This window comes from Felis catus, chromosome A1 (assembly GCF_018350175.1).
Source record: "Felis catus isolate Fca126 chromosome A1, F.catus_Fca126_mat1.0, whole genome shotgun sequence".
Taxonomy (NCBI): Eukaryota; Metazoa; Chordata; class Mammalia; order Carnivora; family Felidae; genus Felis; species Felis catus.
In genome coordinates, this window is record NC_058368.1 from 77,448,416 (window position 1) to 77,468,823 (window position 20,408).

General features: G+C 42.6%; 1 protein-coding gene across 2 annotated transcripts in view; it reads right to left on the reverse strand.

The window, feature by feature from the left end:
* Window positions 1–582: 582 nt before the first annotated feature.
* The window catches only part of NALF1 (NALCN channel auxiliary factor 1), a 673,349-nt gene continuing 653,523 nt past the window's right edge, over window positions 583–20,408 (reverse strand). Inside the window, exons 4-5 of one of the 2 annotated variants that reach the window (XM_023253100.2) lie at window positions 3,264–3,309; window positions 1,451–1,590 (exon numbers count right to left, since the gene is read on the reverse strand). In XM_023253100.2, the coding sequence (XP_023108868.2) occupies window positions 3,287–3,309 (23 nt within the window). In that variant the 3' untranslated portion in view covers window positions 1,451–1,590; window positions 3,264–3,286. Of the gene's footprint in view, window positions 1,591–3,263; window positions 3,310–20,408 lie in introns of both variants that reach the window. The other variant, XM_003980527.6, reaches the window with a different exon arrangement.

Below are 20,408 nucleotides of genomic sequence, written 5' to 3' on the forward strand. Positions count from 1 at the left end.
GCCAAGACCCGCACGAGAGCCCGCCCGCAGTCCCGCAGGAGGGGCATCCAGCCGCGCCCGTCCTGACTCTGGGCGGGCTCGCGGCCACCTGACCACCCGCGACGGCGACGAGGGACGGGGCCTCGGGGGATGGGAGCTGGAGCAACGTAGTTCATGGTGGTTTTCTTTGCTTTTGTTTTGTTTTCAACATAAAAATGTGTTAACTGTCTGATTCCGCCTACCATGGAGAGCACTTGTTTGTTCAGCTAAAAAGGAACCCCTTGTTCTGCTCCCGGCGGGGTCGGCGACAGCGGCCCGAGGACCGCGGAGCGTGCGCGCCCGCACTGCGGCTGCACAGACAGAAGCAAGCGATGTTGTCTGCTGGGGGCGGGGCTGGGGCTGAGAGGGGGCGGGGAGAGGGCGGGGCTGGCGGGGACGAGGCCTGGGAAGAGGCTGGCGGGGGCCGGGCGGGGGCGGGGCCTGGGAAGGGGCTGGCGGGGGCGGGGCCTGGGAAGAGGTTGGCGGGGACGGGGCCTGGGAAGGGGCTGGAGGGGGGGTGGGCCGGGATGGGAAGGTTGGGGGGAAGGGGATTGGGGAGTGGGGGGTGGGGATGGGATGATTGGGGGCAGGCATGGGATAGGGAGGGTTTTGGGGAGGGGACTGGGAGGGGCTGGGGATGGGAGGGGGCGGGGAAGGCAGTCGCTTTCGGAAGCGGGAGGGAAGAGTTAGGGGTTTTTTTATTTTTATTTTTTGTTGTTTTCTTTTTTTTGTCTTTTTTTATTTTTTTATGATTTTTTTTTTGTTGTTGTTGTATTTTGCTATATACCGCGAGGTCATAGCAATCATTCCGCTAATAGAAACTGACAGGACATAGAGACAGAACTATCTGATGAACACACACAATGACTAGAAATATATATATAGAGAGAGAGAGAGAAAGAGAGAAAGAGACAGTGAAGACTTAGTTTACCTCTGAGAAACCATCCCCAAAAAATAAATCCTGTATTAACAAGTGCAAAAAAATAAAAGAACAAATAAACCCAAAATCAAAGGAAAGCAAATAAAACCTCCAAACATTAAAACACAGTGTATAAAATGGTGTGAGAAATTTAAGTCACTTTACAGCCTTTTAGTCAATAAAAAGCTGTGTTTGTGTCCTCGTTTGGATCCAGGCCCATCTTCTGAGATTTTACCCTAAAGGCCCTGCGAGAAGCGGTTGGAGGGTAAAAGCACCCAGTGTGTCCGAGCGGCAGCGGGCAGGTGCTGGGTGCGCCCTGGCGGGGCCCTGGTGGCCCTGGTGGCCCTGGGGTGGCCCTCCCGGCTACTCCTCGCGCGCCGAGCTGTCTTCCAGCGCGTTGATGCCCCCTACGCTCAGCGCCGTGCTGTTCTGCGCCGCGGAGGCCGTGAGCACTGTGTGCAGGAGAATCAGTACGAGCACACACAGTTTGAGTCTGCTGTTGCACAGTCTGGTTGCTGATGACACTGTGAGTGACGTCCTGTGACAGGGGCCGCTGGTCCCCACCGTCCCTCTGGAGGGCTTGCTGGGGCGCTCTTCTCTCCTGACATCACAGCATTCGGGTTCATCATTGGTTAGGAAGGTTTCGTAGAGCCCTGGAGGGTGAAGACAGGACAGGGCCCGGTTAAAAGGCGCCAAGAGCCACGGGCAGGAGCTCACACAGTACAGTGAAGCTGTTACTCTAACGTTCTGATCCACAAAATCTTACAGGCAGTTAAGCATTTTGTAAAGGAAAGGCAAGTCAATGCAATGTGGACACATAGTCAACCGGTACTTTTAAGTTCCTCACTGCGCTCTTTTTACATTCCCGGAGGCCACACCAGGGAAGCTCTGGGTTGTGATGAATACAGAGTGAAAGGTTCCATTAGGTCCAAAATCAGAACCTGAGGTTCTGGATCAGCTTGGTGACCAAGGCTGTACAACCATCCTTTTTCTTTAGAAGGAATGCGATTAACTGATGTAACAGGTAAAGTAACAGTAACTACTTGTGCTAAGAGAAACAACCGAACAATTGTAACATCATAGCTCTAGGAACCAGCTTTAGTAATCACTTCCTCTCGACCTCGCCCTGTCCTTAGCTCGCCTTCTTGGTGAATGGGCAGAACCTTCTAAGCATCCAATGGGGACATTTCCGTTGGATTTATTTTGTAAATATTGTTCTTTTTCTTCCATTTGCTGTTCTACTGCAGAAGACCTATCTTATGCCTGGACCATTGCAGGAAGAGGCTCTCTGTTCTATTTCCAACCTCCCCTGCCTTTCCAGGAATGCCTGCCCCCTCTCTTTTATCTTCCCTCCTCCCAGAATCTCTTCTCTTCCTCCCTTCTCCTTTCCCTGCTTCCCCTATAATAATGCATTGTTCTTATTTTTAAATTGATACATGGATATTTTAGAAACTTTCAAATTGGTGAAAAGAATAAAATACTTGGCTACCTCTACTCTTTCCAATCTTGTTTCTTGCTCTGTTATATATAATTTTGTTAAGTAGCTACAGAACCCATTTTGTATCTTTTTTTTTTTTACCTGACAGCAACATTTTCGCAAGTGTTAGCAAAAACTTTCTACACAGATTTTATTATACTATCCTCAAGCTTGAAACTTTAAAAGTGAGGACAGAGTAGTTACAAGGATTAAACCAAGATTTTGTATGTAAAGAGCTTGGCTTAGTGCCTAGTATACAGAAGCATGAAAAATTTGGCTCCTCTTAATAATAATAGCTAGTAGTAGTGTCTCATTGTCTCCACCTAACTAATACAATCTAAAATACCTTTTCCCATCTCTGCAGACTCATTGGCCAATGTTCCAGACAGCCTGAACTGCTGGTTCTTCCAGAGCACACGATACCTTCACCACTTCTCAAGCTGCTTTTTCTTCCTGGACTTTTTTCCATCAACTCATAGACCTTACTCTCATTTATCTTCAAGGTCAGCTTTCCTGACATTGCCTGTGTGAAGTCTATACTCTCTCCTGGGCTGCTAGTGTATTCTGTGGAACTCTTCAATTGTTATCTGTCCTTTTCACCGTAATTGCTAGTTTTATGTCAATTTCCTTATTCATGTGTCACCTTAAAAGCAGGAACTATGTATTTCAGCTTTGTGTTCCCACTATGTAAGAATGCCTGAACAAAACAGATACTTAACAAGCACTTATTACATGAATAAACTCAATACATATTTGTTTAATTAAAAATCTATTAAATAAGATATTATACACTGCAATCTTCAGTTTCTTTTAAAGAAATGACCAAGATATCCTTATAATGATGCTTACAATATTCATTTCTTCTTAGGCATTCAAAGGTAAACTTCACCTTCTCCTAGATAGAATACGGAAAAAAAACTGAATTAATGAGGTCTGCATCTCCGACATTTTTATTGTATGATATTTTCTTTTTTCAAATAAGATACCTCACTAGTAGACTAATCATTTATTGAAGTATACATTTTCCAAATTATATTCTACAAAAAAGAGAGTTTATAGTTAAGATTATAAGAATAGAAATCTAAAGTTCATTTAGATCAACATTTTAGAAATAGTGAGAATATATATATTTGACAATTTCATCCAAACAAGAAGCTCTTCCAAATGTGTTCAGAAGCTAGTTTACTGATGTATAACTAAAGTCATTTCAGAAAGAATAAGGCAGTTCATTTAGGCCAATAAATGTACTATTCTGCTTGACTGATAAAATTCACACTTTCTTTCCCCCTTTTCCATCCTTTTATAGGATTTTTTCAGAGTTATACATGCATATATATTAATAATCAAATAATTCCACAAGATATTTAAAAAAAAAATTCTTCCACCTCCCCCAGCCCCAATTTTTCCTTCTCAGAGACAAATACTTGAGCCTCTTTCTGCTGTTTCTGTATTTAGCTACATTTCTGGAAATAACCTGTTTTATGCTTTTCTTGATTTTTTTTATCTTTTTATCTTTATAGACCTCCCCCTAGGGCACGTGAGGATAAAATACTCATTTTTCAGCCCATATGCACCTCCCACTCTAAGTTCAGCATGCTTCCCTGTATTACGATGTTGTCAAAACAAGTCTTAACTCAGACATGCAGTCACCTGGAGATCTCCGTCCCTCGCCATTCTGGTTTTCCAAGAGCTAATCATTATCTAACAGTTTCCTACGTACTCGCGACTTCAACCCCAAATCCCTCCCAGTTGTTTCCGCAGAATGGGGATGGTCTATCAGCTTTATCTCCCGGAGTCTTTCACGATATGGACCTGTTGCTTTTATGCCTGGCGCACAGCCACCAGCCTGACAGCCTCAATCAACGACCCCCTGGGGACACCTGCAGCTTCTGTCCTGTGGCTCTCCTATTGAGGAATAGCTCCTATGTCCTTTCTGGGTTTGGTGGACCAAGGTAGTATCTTCGTAAGGAAAAGCTCCTGGGAGCAAATTTCTGAGATGCCGCATGCCTAAAAATGTGTTTATTCTACCTCATATTTAATTTCTTGTTTGGCTGAGCATGGAATTCTAGTTCAGAAATTCTCATCCTCCAGATTTCTTTCTGTGCATGACACCCATCTTCAGTTGTTGGGCTTCTGGGCCCCGCCTTTTAGTTTTATTTTATTTTTTAATGTTTATTTATTTTTGAGAGAGAGCGAGGGAGGGGCAGAGAGAGAGAGAGAGAGAGAGAGAGAGAGAGAGAGACAGAGGATCCCAAGCAGGCTGTTCACACTCAGTGCGGAGCCTGCTGTGGGGCTCGAACTCACGAACTGTGAGATCATGACCTGAGCCAAAGTCAGATGCTTAAGTCAGACCGCTTAACTGACTGAGCTACCCAGGCACCCCTGGGCCCTGCCTTTGAATTCTCTTATTTCATTTCTCTTTATGCCACTGCATCTCTTTGCTCTACTTTCTGGAGGATTTGGGGACTTTCATTGTGTAATGATATTATTGAGTTTTTTTTTTTTCTATCACATTTTAATTTCCAAGAGTTCTTTCACGTACTCCGAATGTTGTTGTTGTTTTGTTTTGAACTGACTGGTCTCATTTTACAGTTGCAATATATTCTTTCATCATGGAGAGATTTGCAGAGCTTTTATTTGCCACGTTTTATTTCCTCCCTGCAGGGGCCCTGTTTTCTTCAAGTCGTTTTTTTCTTCTTGGTTTGTTCATCTCTTATTTTTTACGCGAGAAGCCTGTGCGTTCTGGATCCAATGTCTGCAGGGGAAAGTATTGCAATGGAGCACCTAAGCAAGGTTGTGAGTGGCCTGGGAAGGGGACCTGCCTGAACTGTTTACATGGAGAAGTTTGTACATTTCTTTGGATCAGATTTCCCAGGAAACATGCGGCCTATTTGTCCAGGAGAGCAAAAGCTCTTTGAACCTTATCCATCCTTCCATCGTTTCGGATTTATGCCTAAAAACAATTTCTATTCTGTTGGGTCTGCCTAGAAAACATCACTGTGCTTTTCTGTATCTCGTTCTGCTCTGTTCCATCTCTGATTCATTCCCCCAGCTAGAATAATACTGGCAGAAACCGTCTCTCGGCCCCTGGGCATCTGCCTTCGATCATCAGGGCATCTGTGAAGGGCCATTCCAGCTCCAGATACTGTCCCTCTGAGAATCCTGCTTCCCTGACCCCCTGGCAGGTGCACTTCCGGGATCAACCACCTGCTTCCTGGGAAACAGACATGCTTCCTGGGAAACCTACCCCCAGCGGCTGAGTCTAACACATCATTCAAGGGACTACCAGAACTTATTTCCAGATGAAAAGAATTCATTTCTCATGCAATAATTTCATTGCACAAATGAAATTCATTGCACGTTATATATATTAGATGAAGGAAATGAATTTCATTGCACACTATATATATTAGAAAGGGAAAAGGTTACGAAAGGGAAAAGGGAAATTTTCAGTGAATGAAATGTTCTGATACATTTTGCTTACAAAATACTCTATTTGAAATCTCTAACGAATCATTAGCTGCCATTTGGCATTAAGTAATAATAATAATAATAACAGGAATTACTATTCTATCTTATAGTACCAGCCTCATAGATTTTTTTTTTTTTGGAGAATTAAATAATATACACAAATTGCTTAGAATGGTGCCTGCAAATAGTAAAATCTCACATAATAATTATTGCTATTGTAAGTTGGGACAAAGAATAGAATCAGATTTATTATGGTCGGGGGGAGACGCCTGGGTGGCTCAGTCGGTTAAGTGTCTGACTTTGGCTCAGGTCATGATCTCATAGTTCATGGATTTAAGTCCCACATTAGGTTCTGTGCTGACAGCTCAGAGTCTGGAGCCTGCCTCCCATTCTGTGTCTCCCTCTCTCTCTGCCCCTCCCCTGCTCACGTTCTGTCTCCCTCCCTCTCTCTCTCTCTCTCTGTCTCTCAAAAATAAACATTAACAAATTTTCAAAAGGTTAAGGGCACCTGGGTGGCTCAGTCGGTTGAGCGTCTGACTTTGGCTCAGGTCATGAGCTCACAGCTCCTGAGTTTGAGCCCCGCGTCGGGCTCCGTGCTGACAGCTCAGAGCCTGGAGCCTGCTTCGGATTCTGTGTCTCCCTCTTTCTCTGCCCCTAACCCACTCGCATTCTGTCTCTGTCTCTCTCAAAAATAAACATTAAAACAAAATTTTAAAAAAAGATTAAAAAAAGAATTTATTATGAGAAAAGACTTTAAAAAACATCCAATTCAAATTCTTTTTCTGTTTTCAGTTGGTCTGAACCACTCATGGAAGACCCTTATTTTTAACAGCTCAAAACAATTATTCTAGTGTAGTCAATACAAATATTATCTAAGTACAGGAATGTCAGATGTTCTACGGAAATGGTTAAAATAAACACATGAAAATATTTAAATATAATCCTTCATTATCTCAGTAATTTACCTTTCACCACCTTTAAGTTTGGAAATATATGACTATTAAGATATCTGAACAAGTAATATGCTTAATATTTTTCTGAATGCAAAAGTTTAAGAAACAGTAAAGTAAAAAGAAGGGGGAAATCACCCCAAATCTGACTTCATTAGGATGAATGAAGAAACAAGAAGAAACTGCTGCATTTGTTTTCCCAAATGGTTATTCATACAGACACATATATTCACACGTAAGTGTGCATGTAATTTATAGATCTCACATGTGAGTAAGATTCTATTCAGCATGTGTGACTGCACATAGTTAATCTTTATTTGGTTTGGTAGGAGTGATTTTAAACTTTGTGTATTACTAAGTGAGATTATATATGTAATATACACACAATATATATGTGTATTCTAGATACACAATTACGGAGTTTTAGAAACTCTAGTTTGGAATCTAAAAAACTTTCTGGATACCAGCTTTTCTTCAAGGTAATTTGTATGATTTTACAGTTTCTTTTATGGCTATCAATCTGTGAGGGTTTTTTGTCAAGTCTGATCATTCACATTTCTCTAAAAATAGCTTGTCTTATTGATAGTTTTACATGTATTAATGCAGAGTTATGCATATTTTAAGACTAGGCTTCTATATCTTCTTTATTGTTAATACTCTATTTCATCTTTTTTTTTTTTTTGTCCCTGATAAGACTTGAAAGATTTCTTTTGCCCACTTTCCTTTGCATGATCAGAGATACAGGTCTTGAAATAATGGATATGTTCTGATATTCTGTTTGCTAATGCATCAATTTCTTATGTTATTTCCTTTTTCATCCTTTGTTCAATCTTCTTTTATTACCCCCTTCTAACCATATTGAATTCAATGCTACTTTACTCGTTCGAATTCATGTTTTTCCTTAATAAGTTAGTTATTGCTTTAAATTTTCCTCTGAGAATAGCTTCAGCCAATTCTTTCATGTTTTAATTTGCCGCGATTTTACATTTTCTGTAACCGTAATGTACATTTCCTTTTATTTTTTTTTTTTAAATTTTTTTAACGTTTATTTATTTTTGAGACAGAGAGAGACAGAGCATGAACGGGGAAGGGGCAGAGAGAGAGGGAGACACAGAATCGGAAGCAGGCTCCAGGCTCCGAGCCATCAGCCCAGAGCCCGACGCGGGGCTCGAACTCACGGACCCCGAGATCGTGACCTGAGCCGAAGTCAGACGCTTAACAGGCTGAGTCCCCCAGGCGCCCCAACATTTCCTTTTATATCTAAGTGACTTAAAAGAGTGTTTTATGGCTTTTTAAAAATGTCAGCTGATACTTTTCAAAACTAATTTTGTCACTAACTTCAAGTTTTATTTACCTTAGTTTCAAGAACGTGGCCTTTTAAAAAAGTTCTTTTCCTCAGAGAGCTGGGTGGCTCAGACGGTTCAGCATAAGACTCTTGATTTCCACTCAGGTTATGACCCATGAGTGCCCGACATCCAGCCCAGCCTCAGGCCATGTGCTGACAGTGCAGAGCCTGCTTGGGATTCTCTCTCTCCCTCTCTGTCCCTCCCCCCTCACTTTTGTGCACCCTTTCTGCCTCTCACAAAATAAATACATATACTTAAGAAATTTGATTTTCTCTCATTATTTTCTTTGTGGTTTTTCTTTGTGTTATGTAAAACTATTATCTTGCTATTTTTTGCAAATATTAACATTGCTAACAATGCTTAGTCTCTCTGTTTATATATTTTTTGCCTATTAGAACGTCACCCACCGAGAAATGTGTCTTCTACAACTGTTTCTAACGATTTTGCTTTTTATACATTTGGCTATTATGTCAGCCACAGACATATGTATGTCAGGTACAGAAAATTCATAAATCTTCACATTTTTCACTAGACATTTAGTATAAATCATGAAAACATGACACTTTGTTCGTTTATTTTTGGTGAAGTTTTATTGTTGTTTATATTCCTCTTGTCGTATAGAGCATATTTTGTCTGGTATTAATGTAAACTCCATGCGTATTAGCATCCATGCAGATACATCATCTGATATACCTTTGTCCATTATTTTAATTTTTCTTGGTCTCTTTATATTTTCTCTCTACTGTGTTCTACATGTAAGTTTCACAATGAAAAGGGGAGTTTAACCCATTTACGTTTATTGTCGTATCTACACTGCTTGGTCTTGCTTTTATCATCATATAATAATATTTCCAAACATTTAAAATTGTTTCTTTACCACTCCCTTTGCTTTCTGTAACTTTCTGTGTGAGCATATTTAAATGCTGTTTTTTTCATAATTTGTTAAATGCTGGCTGTTATTAATTCTACTTGAACTTGAGCTTTTAAAAAACCATACACACTCGAACTTAGATTTGTCTAATTACCAGTATCACTGATAAGGAGGTTAACAAAATTTTGTTTCTTCCATCTCTTCATTCTGTATCATTTTTTGGCTACCATCAGATGTCTTAAACTCAGTTATTGTCAAATTACTCATATTTTATATCTTCTCATCTAGTAACTATTATTTAAAAAGTTTTTTTAATGTTTATTTATTTTTGAGAGAGAGAGAGAGAGAGAGAGAGAGAGAGTGGGGGAAAGGCAGAGAGAGAGGGAGACACAGAATCTGAAGCCGGCCCCTGGCTCTGAGCTGTCAGCGCAGAGCCCAACGTGGGGCTCAAACTTACGAGCCATGACCTGAACTGAAGTCGGTCGCTCAACCCACTGAGCCACCCAGGTATCCCTCACGTAGTAATTATTAATAACGTTTGCATATTGCTTTATATCTATCTTATTCAGGGATTATGTGGTGGCAATTAGGAGAAACCCAGAGGAGCTAATTTGGATGAAAAAACGAAAAGAACAAGAACAGGTGGCGGGAGTAATACTGGAAAAATTCAAGCCTATTTCATGAACTGCAAGGCCGAGAGCACACCAGGCAGCATGAAGGACAAATCACGGGATTACTGTGGCCATCAGAGAGGGACGTGCCCTCCCCCTGGTGGAGGTGAGCACTGTAACCCGTATGCCTGGATTTCCCCCTGCACACCTCCCCCGCAGGCGGGCTGGGCTGCCTTTTCATGCATGTGGTCACACAGGACTCCAGCATTTTGTTCTCTCAGTCAGTGCCGTTGGAGAGTGACAGGGATTGTGGGGTTCTCGTGACACACTCCTGGGGAGGCAGATCCACGGGACTTGTTTCTCTCATCCGCGCGGGACCAACCAGCCACACGCTAGAGATTCCCGCAGAACAGACGCAGCCTTGGATGCCGGTCCAGTCTTTTTGAAAGAGAAATGTGACGTCCAGTGGTCAAAGACATATTTTCCCCTGGAGCCTGTGGGATATTGCCTTCATCCTCAGAACTCGGGACTGTTTGGAATTTAATCTAATTTCTGAAATTTTGCCAGAATAGAGAGAATCGCTTTCACCTGCCCATAGGATTGTCCTCAAGCTCAGGCCAGATATTTCCTGTCATTTCTTTGTTTCTTTTCTCAGTTTTATGTTTTGTATGTTTTCAACCTATCACATCCCCTGTCTCCATTTCTATACCACAGGTCTCCACCTTGGACCTGGCCCCTACATTCTTCATGCTTGTCCCTCCCTCTTGTTTATTCCGATTTCTAGATGGTTGATGCAATACATCTAGCATGTATTTGCAAGTTTTCTTTGCTGCCCTACAATATTTCCTTTTTAAAATCTAAGCCCAGTGTTACGGTTGCCTGCTTCCCAGCCCAATTCCCTTTCCACTCCTCTCCTCTTGTCTTAAAGTTTCCGTATGTTCTTGAAGGTTATTGAGTAGATGCTGTGTAAAATGACTCTGGGGTAACTTTTCTCCAATACGTGCTGTAGCATTCTGCTTCTCAACTTCCTGCTGTCATGTAAAGCATATTTTATGAGATTCCATATTTTGTTTTCTGTGTGACAAAGGTTGAACCAAGTCCCCCGCAGAGATATTAAAGACCTAGAACCTAGTACCACAGAATGTGACCTGATTCAGAGAGAGGATCTTCAGAGACTTAATCAAGAGGAGGTCACTACGGGATACCTAATCCAATATGATCTGTATCCATATATTAAAAATTAAAAGAAAAAGGAAATTGGACACTGAGACAGATATGGACAGAGGGAACATTGTGAACAGACACAGGGAGTAGGTCGGGTGGACAAGTGATGTATCTATGAGCCAAGGAATACCAAAGTCGCCGGCAAACCCCCAGAAGCTAGGTAACAAGTGTGGAACAGACTGTCCCTCGCATCCCTCAGAAGGAACCAACCTTCCCAACACCTTGATCTCAGATGTCCAGCCTCCAAAATTGTGACACATTTTTCTTACAACAGCCCTGGGAAATAATATTCTGTATATTTCTCTTTTAACAGTGATGTGTCAAAACAGCTCGAGTGACTTTATTACTTACTTGGTTTGACATCTCAACCACCCCCCCCCACCCCCACTCCCACCAAGGATGGTTAGAAGTGCAGCTAGGGATCCAGCGCTCTGGGTAGCCCTTCCCAAGTTAGTTTCATTCACCTGAATCTTTTCTGTGCTGTATTACGATACCCGTGTGACCCACACCTCTTCTACCGACCCTCTCGTGCTGCACTGGAGAGGAAGCCCATGCTTTGCCTTGGGGACCCTGCACAGCCGTCGAGAACGTCTCTGGTCAGCCGGCCCTGACCGCAGGAAGTCTGGGAGAATGCTTGCCAGCTCTCTCTCAACTCGCCCTTATCCGTAAACCATTTTCCTCCAAGCGAGTACTTGTGGGGTCACAGGTCTCAATTCTTGCAGGGGAGCCCCCGGCATGCTCTAATGTGACCTGATTTCCATTCTTCTTGAAGAAATGGCTCAGTCTCTTGCACGTGGATGGGCCCTTTCTGATGACCTGGAGTTTTCACGTTCCTTTGGTTATTTTACTGGAGTCAGAAGTGGGACAGTCGGATGCTTCTGTTTACTTGGCCACTTACTGTCTGCTCTTCCCCCACTCCCCCAATAGGAAGTGTTAAAGGTAGTAAGGATAAGACCACACGATAACCTTTTACTAATACCCACCTAAGAGAGTTTATCTGGAATGCATTTTCATAACAAAAAAATAAATATTTTGGAAATAAACTGGCAATAATGGCAATGAGAAAATTATTACATGTGCATGGAAATAAAAATGCTCGAATAACATCACAAAGCAAACATTACATTTTTTAAACATTTTTTTTTTTAATTTTTTTTTTTCAACGTTTATTTATTTTTGGGACAGAGAGAGACAGAGCATGAACGGGGGAGGGGCAGAGAGAGAGGGAGACACAGAATCGGAAACAGGCTCCAGGCTCTGAGCCATCAGCCCAGAGCCCGACGCGGGGCTCGAACTCCCGGACCGCGAGATCGTGACCTGGCTGAAGTCGGACGCTTAACCGACTGCGCCACCCAGGCGCCCCTTAAACATTTTTTAAAAATGTTTTTATTTATTTTTGAGACAGAGAGACAGAGCATGAGCAGGGGAGGGGCAGAGAGAGAGGGAGACTCAGAATCCGAAGCAGGTTCCAGGCTCTGAGCTGTCAGCACAGAGCTCGACGCGGGCCTCGAACTCATGGACTGAGATCATGACCTGAGCCGAAGTCGGACGCTTAACCGACTGAGCCACCCGGGGTCCCCAAAACATCATTACCTTTCTTTCTCTTTGATCCTAATACTCTTCTCCAGGGATAAACACTTTGGATGGATTCTGTTTCCACATTTTTGTTTGCTTTTATGTTGGGAGTGATTATCTTCAGAAGTCTACACAAAAAATCCCTTCACCTATATCTTAATCCAGTGATTTAGACCCACTAAGAAAGCTGTATCACTATAGTTCTTTCCTCCCCCAGTGATCCCTACATGTGGCCAATCACTGCTTTTCTCTAAAAATACAATGACATTTCCCTATGTGTTTGTGCTCTGTATGCTAAGAGCACACAGAGCTCTTCAATATTCAATATTTTGAATATTGAAAGTAAAATAAAGTACATCCTTAGCATTCGTTTAATCCCACTTCATTACAGTATTACTGAAGATAGTTTAAACATCAGGCAAAACAGATTCTCACTTTTATGCTTCATCAATTCATAAAAATCATGAAAATTTTAGATAGCTTTGTATGTGGCTTGTGATTCTCTTGCACATTTTTTCCCGAGTTCCAATTGTCTTTCATGTTTCATATAGTCAGGAAAATATTCTACATTCTTTCCTGTATCGCTAACTCATCCAGCCTCATAATCATACCCGTCTCGATGTTCTAATACAAACTTTTTTAAAAAATTTTTTGTGGCACAGATATCATCTTACCATTTATTTTTCACTATACCACCCGCATTAAGATCCTACATTATCTTCTTTGCTGTGCCCTTGTTTCACTAGAGTAAAACTTCAATTTATGTTTCGGCTAGCACATGCGGAAGGTGAACTTTCATGAGTACCCATATTTTTAAAAAATGTTTTTAAGTTTATTTATTTTGAGAGAGAGACTGAGCGAGCAGGGGGAGGGATGGAGAGAGAGAGGGAAAGAGAGAGAGAGAGAATTCTCAAGCAGGCTCCACACTGTCAGCACAGAACCCAACAAGGGGCTCAAACCCATGAACTGTGAGATCACGACCTGAGCTGAAACCAAGAGCCAGACGCTTAACTGACGGAGGCACCCAGGTGCCCCCATGCGTACACATATTTAATTTAAACAAATAAACTTCATTGTCGCATTTTGAAAGGTAGTTTCTCGGGTACAGATCCTAGATTCATAATCTTTGTCTTCTAATAACAGGAGGCATTACTTCACTGTATCTTAGCGCCCAGCGCTGTGGTGGAAATTCTAACTGTGTGTGTTTCCCACTGAGGTTGTTAACAGATCGCTACTTACTTACCAGCTAAACCAGCACACATTTATGCACAGTTCTGTGGGTCAGAGGTCTCGCGGGGCTGACTGGTTTCTCTACCCCCTGTTCACAAACCAAAATCAAGACACTGGCAGGGCTGAGTTCCTCTGCAGAGACTCTGGGGCAGAATTCACTTCTATGGCCATTCAGTCTGGTGGTTCCCTTTGCTTGTAAGGACCGGGGTCCTGATGTGCCTGTATACTGTTGGCAGGGTAATTCTCAGTGTCCAGAGGACGTGTGTCCCCGCTTCTTGGCTCATGGCCCTTTTCTCCATCTTCAAAGCCAGTGATGACCCACAAAGTTCTGCTCATTCTTCCAATCTCTCTGGCTTCTCCTTTTTCATCATCTCTTCTGCCTTTCGCACTATGTCTCTGACTGACTGTCTGCCTTCTTCTGTGGTTTTCAGGGCTCAGGTGATCAGAATGGGTCCACCTAGATAATCCGGAATAATCCTCTATCTCCAGGTCCATAATCTTATTCCTACCTGCAAAGTCTCTTCTGCCATGCAGTGTGTTCACGGGTTCTGAAGATTAGGTTAGGGGCATTTTTTTGGGGGGGGGGGTGATGGTGGAGTGGGCCATTATTCAGTCTACCGCCCTGCCCTCTGGTTTCCAAAGATTCACATCCATGCCACATGCAAACCACATCCTAAGGTTCCAAATGCCTCCCTCCAATACAACATCAACTCAAAGTGCAGAAATCTCGAAATCTTAGTTCAAAATCCCCGAATCCCATGGTCCAACCACCTAAATTAGGTATTGATGTGACTCTGGGTGTAATCCATCCTGGGACAAAAGTCCTCTGTATCTGTGAAGCTAGAAAGCAAGTTATCTGCTCCCAACATACACTGGTGAGATAGGCAGAGGCCAGGAGTTATAGACACTCTGCCTCAGATAGGAAGAAAACAGAAGGAAAAGGGGGTCATCAGTCCAAAGCAGGTTCGAAGTCCAGCTGCACAAACGCCATTTGGTTTCCAGGACTGGGAACAGTCGTGTGTGGTTCTCAGCTCCCCTCTGGGCTCAGAACTCTGCCCTTTGACTCATCCTTCCTCTTTTATGATGAACACCACGTGTTTGCCGCTGAGAAGTTTCATTAGCACGTTTGGGGGGGGGGGGTCTGACACCCTTTCTTCCTTCCATCCTGTCTCTGTCCTTTCCAGTCAAAGCTGGCAGTGTTCTTGTTGATCTAAATTCTCAACGACGTGTGAGCTCCTGGTCTGTGCCGCAAGGATCCGCCCCATCACACGAGAAGCTCATCCACAGATCTTTCCCAGGTAATCCCTCCTCTGTTTTTGGCTACTGCCCAGGTGGCCGAGGGGATCCATGAGTCACACCTTTCACTTCTTCGAAGAGCCTTTAACTTCCTCCTCTGACCATTCAAGCTTTCTGACGTATTAGCCCAGAACCTTCTGTTCTCTTCTGTTTTTTTTTCTAGAGTGTGCTTTCCTGAAAGGAAAGTCTTTTAATCTCTTGCCCTCTTGGAAGACAGAGATTCCCCACATCATCAAATCCTGGATTTGTGTGGTCGAACAGTTCCCTCACTTCTCGCTCCCCTTTCGCGTTTTATCGTAAGCAGCAAAAATTGCCAGGCTGCACCTTGAACGCTTTGCTGGGACATCTTTTCGGCTGGAGAGCCCACGCGCATCACATGCAATCTCTGCCTTCCGTGCTCCTGCAGGGCACGATTCTGCGGAGCGTGCCGAAACCACGTAACACGTTTCGGGTTTCCATTAACACCTTCCTTATTCCTCTATGAGCCCTGGCCGGTGGTCGTTAACGCCACACTTCGACATCTTGTTCACGGCAATCTGGGAATCTCATTAGCCTGGTCCTTTATCTTCTCCCAACTTCCCCCGCTGCCTTGTTCCAAAGCCGCTTCCATATTTCCTGGTATTTGTTACACGACCCCGCACGTCCGGTACCGAAACACGCATTTGCTTTTCAGCGCTGCTGTAAAAGCTGTCACAGGCACAGTGGCTTAAATGGCATTCATTTAATACTTCCCCGTTCTGCAGGTCAGATGCCTCGGCTAGACTGGCTTCCCCACTCAGGGTTTCGTGAGGCTGAAATCGAGGTGTTGGCCTTGACTACCCAGGCCGATTCCGGAGGTTAGCAGAATTCACTCTCACGTGGTTGAAGTACTGAGATCCTGTTTTCTTGATGGCTGTTGACTGGCGACTCTGTTTCTAGAGGCCGCCTGCATCCCTGGCTGGTGGCCCCTGTCCCCGTGGTAAAACTGTGTAGCAACAGAGGGGCCGAGTCCTTCCCGCCTTCAGTTTCTCTGAATTTCCTGCCTCATCTTTCTGGCCCATGCTTCTCTGTTCTGTGATGACATTGGCCCACCTGGACGATCCAAGACAGGCTTTCTATTTTAAACGTGAGCTTGGTGATCTTGGTGATCCTGGTGAGACTGGTGATCTTAATTCCACGTGCAAAGTGCTCTCTGCCATGTCATGTGTCTAATGTCATGTGATCACAAGCATATGATGGGGGGAGAAGACCAAGGGGGCCAAAATACACCTTGATGTCAGCATCCCTCTCTTTCCCTGGAGGGCTTGCTATCCTCTGTGAAAGCTCTTTGGACGGTCCACGTGTCTGTTGTATTCTCAAATCTCAAGAAGACATGTTTATGTGTGGTTTCTTTACAGCTTCTTCTGAAGTCATCTCTTGAAAATTGGATAGTTTGCTAGGGTTATTTTATTTTATTTTTATTTTTTTTTAAGTTTATTTATTTTGAGAGATGGGTGGGGGGAGGGAGAAAGAGAGAAGGAGAGAGAGAATCCCAAGCAGGTTCCATACTGTCAGCGCAGAGCCCTACAAGGAGCTCAGACTCACGAATCCTGAGATCATGACCTGAGCTGAAACCAAGAGTTGGACGCTTAACTGGCTGAGCCACCCAAGAACCCCCGGGTTATTTTATAATTGTGCTGGTAAAACAATATAAAATGAAAGGTCAACCTAAGAAATGAAATTTTTTTTTCCCCAAACCATAATGACCATCTGCAGAAAGAATTAGAATCGGACTTCTGAGTATCTGTATATTTATAAATTTTATAGTTATCTTTTCTAAGCAAGGGCAAATTTTTCCATTTGAGTAATTTTTCGAGGGGAGTAGTGGCCAGGTGTATCAGACTAGTAAGATGAACAAATGTTAGCATCGGTCTTGAATCTAACCATTTATAGCATTATATTCCTTTTCTTCTAGCTGATATCGTTGAGAATGATCACTTCTTCACCCCATCCTGGTACTCTAAATACCTGGCAGGCTGTTTATTCCCCAAAGAACAATACATATTTATTTGATGAGGGGAAGGAAGCAAGCAATAATGCCCCTTGAGCTGTAAGAGAATGTTTCAGTAAGTTGAGTCGTTTGGATGACAAAGCAAAAATACCTCGATATAGAAAGGCCACTCAGATCTGAAAGCTAACTGTGCATTAACTCGAAAATAAATCGCTCTAAAAACTGAAAATGATGCTAAGTGAAAGGATAAAGTCCACATTAAAATGGCAGAGATGTTCTGCAGAGAATTCACTCATTCATTAAAGCCATAAGCTGAGTCGAGAAATAAATTGGGCATTTGAAATGTCTTGAAGCTAAGCAGAGAATTTTCTCCATAACGGGTCCTAAAGTTTTCCAAGACTGTACTAGAAAAACAGACTGTCTGCAGCCTGAGAGAGTATAATCTAAACCGAAATCTAGCACATGCTGTTAAATATCACATTTCACATTGTTATTTTCCTGAAAAGGGTTATAGTGATTTTTTAATTTTAAAAATGTAGTCTAAGAAAACAGAAAAGAAGGAGAAAAAAGGAATGGACAAAGAAGATACAGTCTCCCTAGATACATCATTCTAATTTTCCACCCCTCCCCTAATGAATCCTTTGATGGCGGCCTTGATGAAGACTTTATTGGCTGGTGTGGAGGAAAGCCATATGGGTTTCTGGAGAAGTCAGCGTGCCATAGTTCAGCTGTTTGGGTTTGCACAAAGCATCAGAAAGAAGAGTGCAGGGTCCCAGGCCATGGGGACTGTTGGGACAGAAAGGCTCACGTTCCTCTTCCTTATTCGGATCAGTTACCAAGTACAGCGACTCGGGCGGAGCTTACAAGAGTCACCAGGGAAAGGAATAAAAATCTCAACTCCTCCTCTTTCTTCACCAGGAACCATCGTGGCCGTGAGACGCTCTCCCTTCTCCGACCAGACTGCTCTCGCAGATGGGAAGTGTGTCGAAGGAACTTCATGAAGTGCGTTTCAGAAATTCAGAGAAATTTCTGTAAGTGTGTCCTAGGAATCCACATCACAGGAGGGTGTGAAAATGCTGGAACTCTCTGGGACATGTTTCTGGGACTTCGTGCTTAGCACCCAGCTAGTTTCAGCAGCGAAGAAGCCAGATGAGAAAAAGTGTAGTGTATGGTCCTTGTTAAGCACATTACCTGTGATGTTCTGCTTCTATTTACTTGTGTTATTTTTCTCCGTGAAATGGCACGGTGGGCTCACCGATTATAAATCAGTATCATTGTTTAGTACGTATCCCTCAGTCTTTTTTTTTTTTTTTTAATTTGGAAATCCTTGGTAACTATGAGTCTGCAGGGGAAATCTCCCTGAAAACAGGAAACTATATAAATAATTCTGTGGCTGCGGTATCTCAGACCATGAGTTGTAATTGAAGAGACAGTTTTGCTAATGCTTTGATCCATCGATGTTTTTAGAGTACGAACAACGTTTCCTGCTTTTCTTTCTAAAAAGAAAACCAGGCTTTCTGTGTAATCCCAGAACACATACACAACTACCTCAACGTCGATGTGCACTCAACAGAGGCAAACACAAGGTAATGGCTTCAAGGCATGGAAATAGCTCATAAAGAGACCCTGACTTCAAAAATAAGCTTTCTTTTCAATGAGTTGGGGGAAAATTATTTTCCTAATTCGATGTACCAGGTTTTGAAACATTAAATGTGAACAAAACCAGTTGTGATTTTAGTCAAAATGTTTGTACTCAAAATAAATGCCCAAACTTAAATTGGTAATACTCTGACTCTAAAGAAAAGCAAATGTACGTGAGCTGTTTACAGACCGGATAAGAAAACTGGTCTCAGTATCTTAGAGTTAATGTTAAATTAAAAAAAAATGTATATATTAGCTGGAATTCTTGGCCACTTTTGTTTTTCAGATTTAAATGGAACTGAATTCTAGTAGTCGCAATATTTAAAGTAGGGCATTCAAATGAAAAGAAGTAAAATAATCATTTTATCAAATGAAAATAAAATAAAATAATCATTTTCCGAAAGGAATTACAAAAACATTGGAAGCAGGGACACTGGGGGCAGGCAGGTGGGGTTTGGTGGATGGAGTAGCTATCTTGAAGAGGGTATCACTCATCGTTAGAATGCACACTTCCATTAAAAACAATGTTATATCTTATATTTACACATATTTTCCACTGAGTGAGATTCTGGCATGTCAGTCGCCAAAGGGAATGTCTCAAGCAGCAGGGTTTTAATTGCTTATTTCCTTAGTTACAATGCCAGGTATAGCAGCATAATTATGATTCATTTCATCCAATGATGTCTTGAATTATTTGTTCTGCTTTCTGATTGTCGCCCTCTGGGGTCATTGGTTTAACCTGCCGTTGAAGAAACAAGACTCAAGTTTTAACAAAATACAAAGGAGCCTGACAATGGTTGCTAATTAGCCGAAGAATGAGTTTACAGTGATAGAGATAAAACACCAGGAAATGATTCTCTCTCTCTCTCTCTCTCTTTTTGGGGTGGGGAGGGGGATAACAGGATTTAACACTCACTTATAACTCTTATTTGAGAGCTCGAGAGTTATCAGTTTGGTAGAAGATCCATTAAACTGGGAAGATATAAAGAATGGTAAGAATGAGTTTTGAAGTGTGGCTCAGAGGTGATACAATGTAAACTAACACATCGAGAAGTTCCGCTCAGTGCGTCCCCTCCACTTGACCCCTGCGGTGTTTGATTAGTCTGCCACTCTGTTCCATGTGAGGGAAGCGGCAGTCTTAAAAATTCTGTATTTCCCACAAGAAAGAGATTCAGGAAAAAGAGAGCGCGCCTGGGTCATGACAGAAAGAAAGGAAGGAAAAAAGAAAAGATCACGTATGAAATTAAAATGAGATGTTATGAGGCACTACAAAAGAGAAATAAAAAGAACCAGTGTAAAAGAAAAAAAAGTCCAAACACTAGTATTTAAAAAACTGAAAAGTGGGGCGCCTGGGTGGCGCAGTCGGTTAAGCGTCCGACTTCAGCCAGGTCACGATCTCGCAGTCCATGAGTTCGAGCCCCGCGTCGGGCTCTGGGCTGATGGCTCGGAGCCTGGAGCCTGTTTCCGATTCTGTGTCTCCCTCTCTCTCTGCCCCTCCCCCGTTCATGCTCTGTCTCTCTCTGTCCCAAAAATAAATAAAAAAAATAAATAAAAAAATAAAAAACTGAAAAGTAATGACGCATCATGCTTCGCTTAAAACATACAGAAATATTCATGACAATATTCTATGTCCATAAAGGAGTGAGAAGCCAGAAGTATAACACATCGCTGGGGAGAATCTATGTGTGGTCATAAATTATCTGAGTTTTTGGCAACAAGTATCAAAAGCTGAACTTTTGTGTGCCCTTTTACCCACCAACTCTACCTAGATGAATTTATGGAAAGAAACCCAAAGTGAACGGAAGTAAGT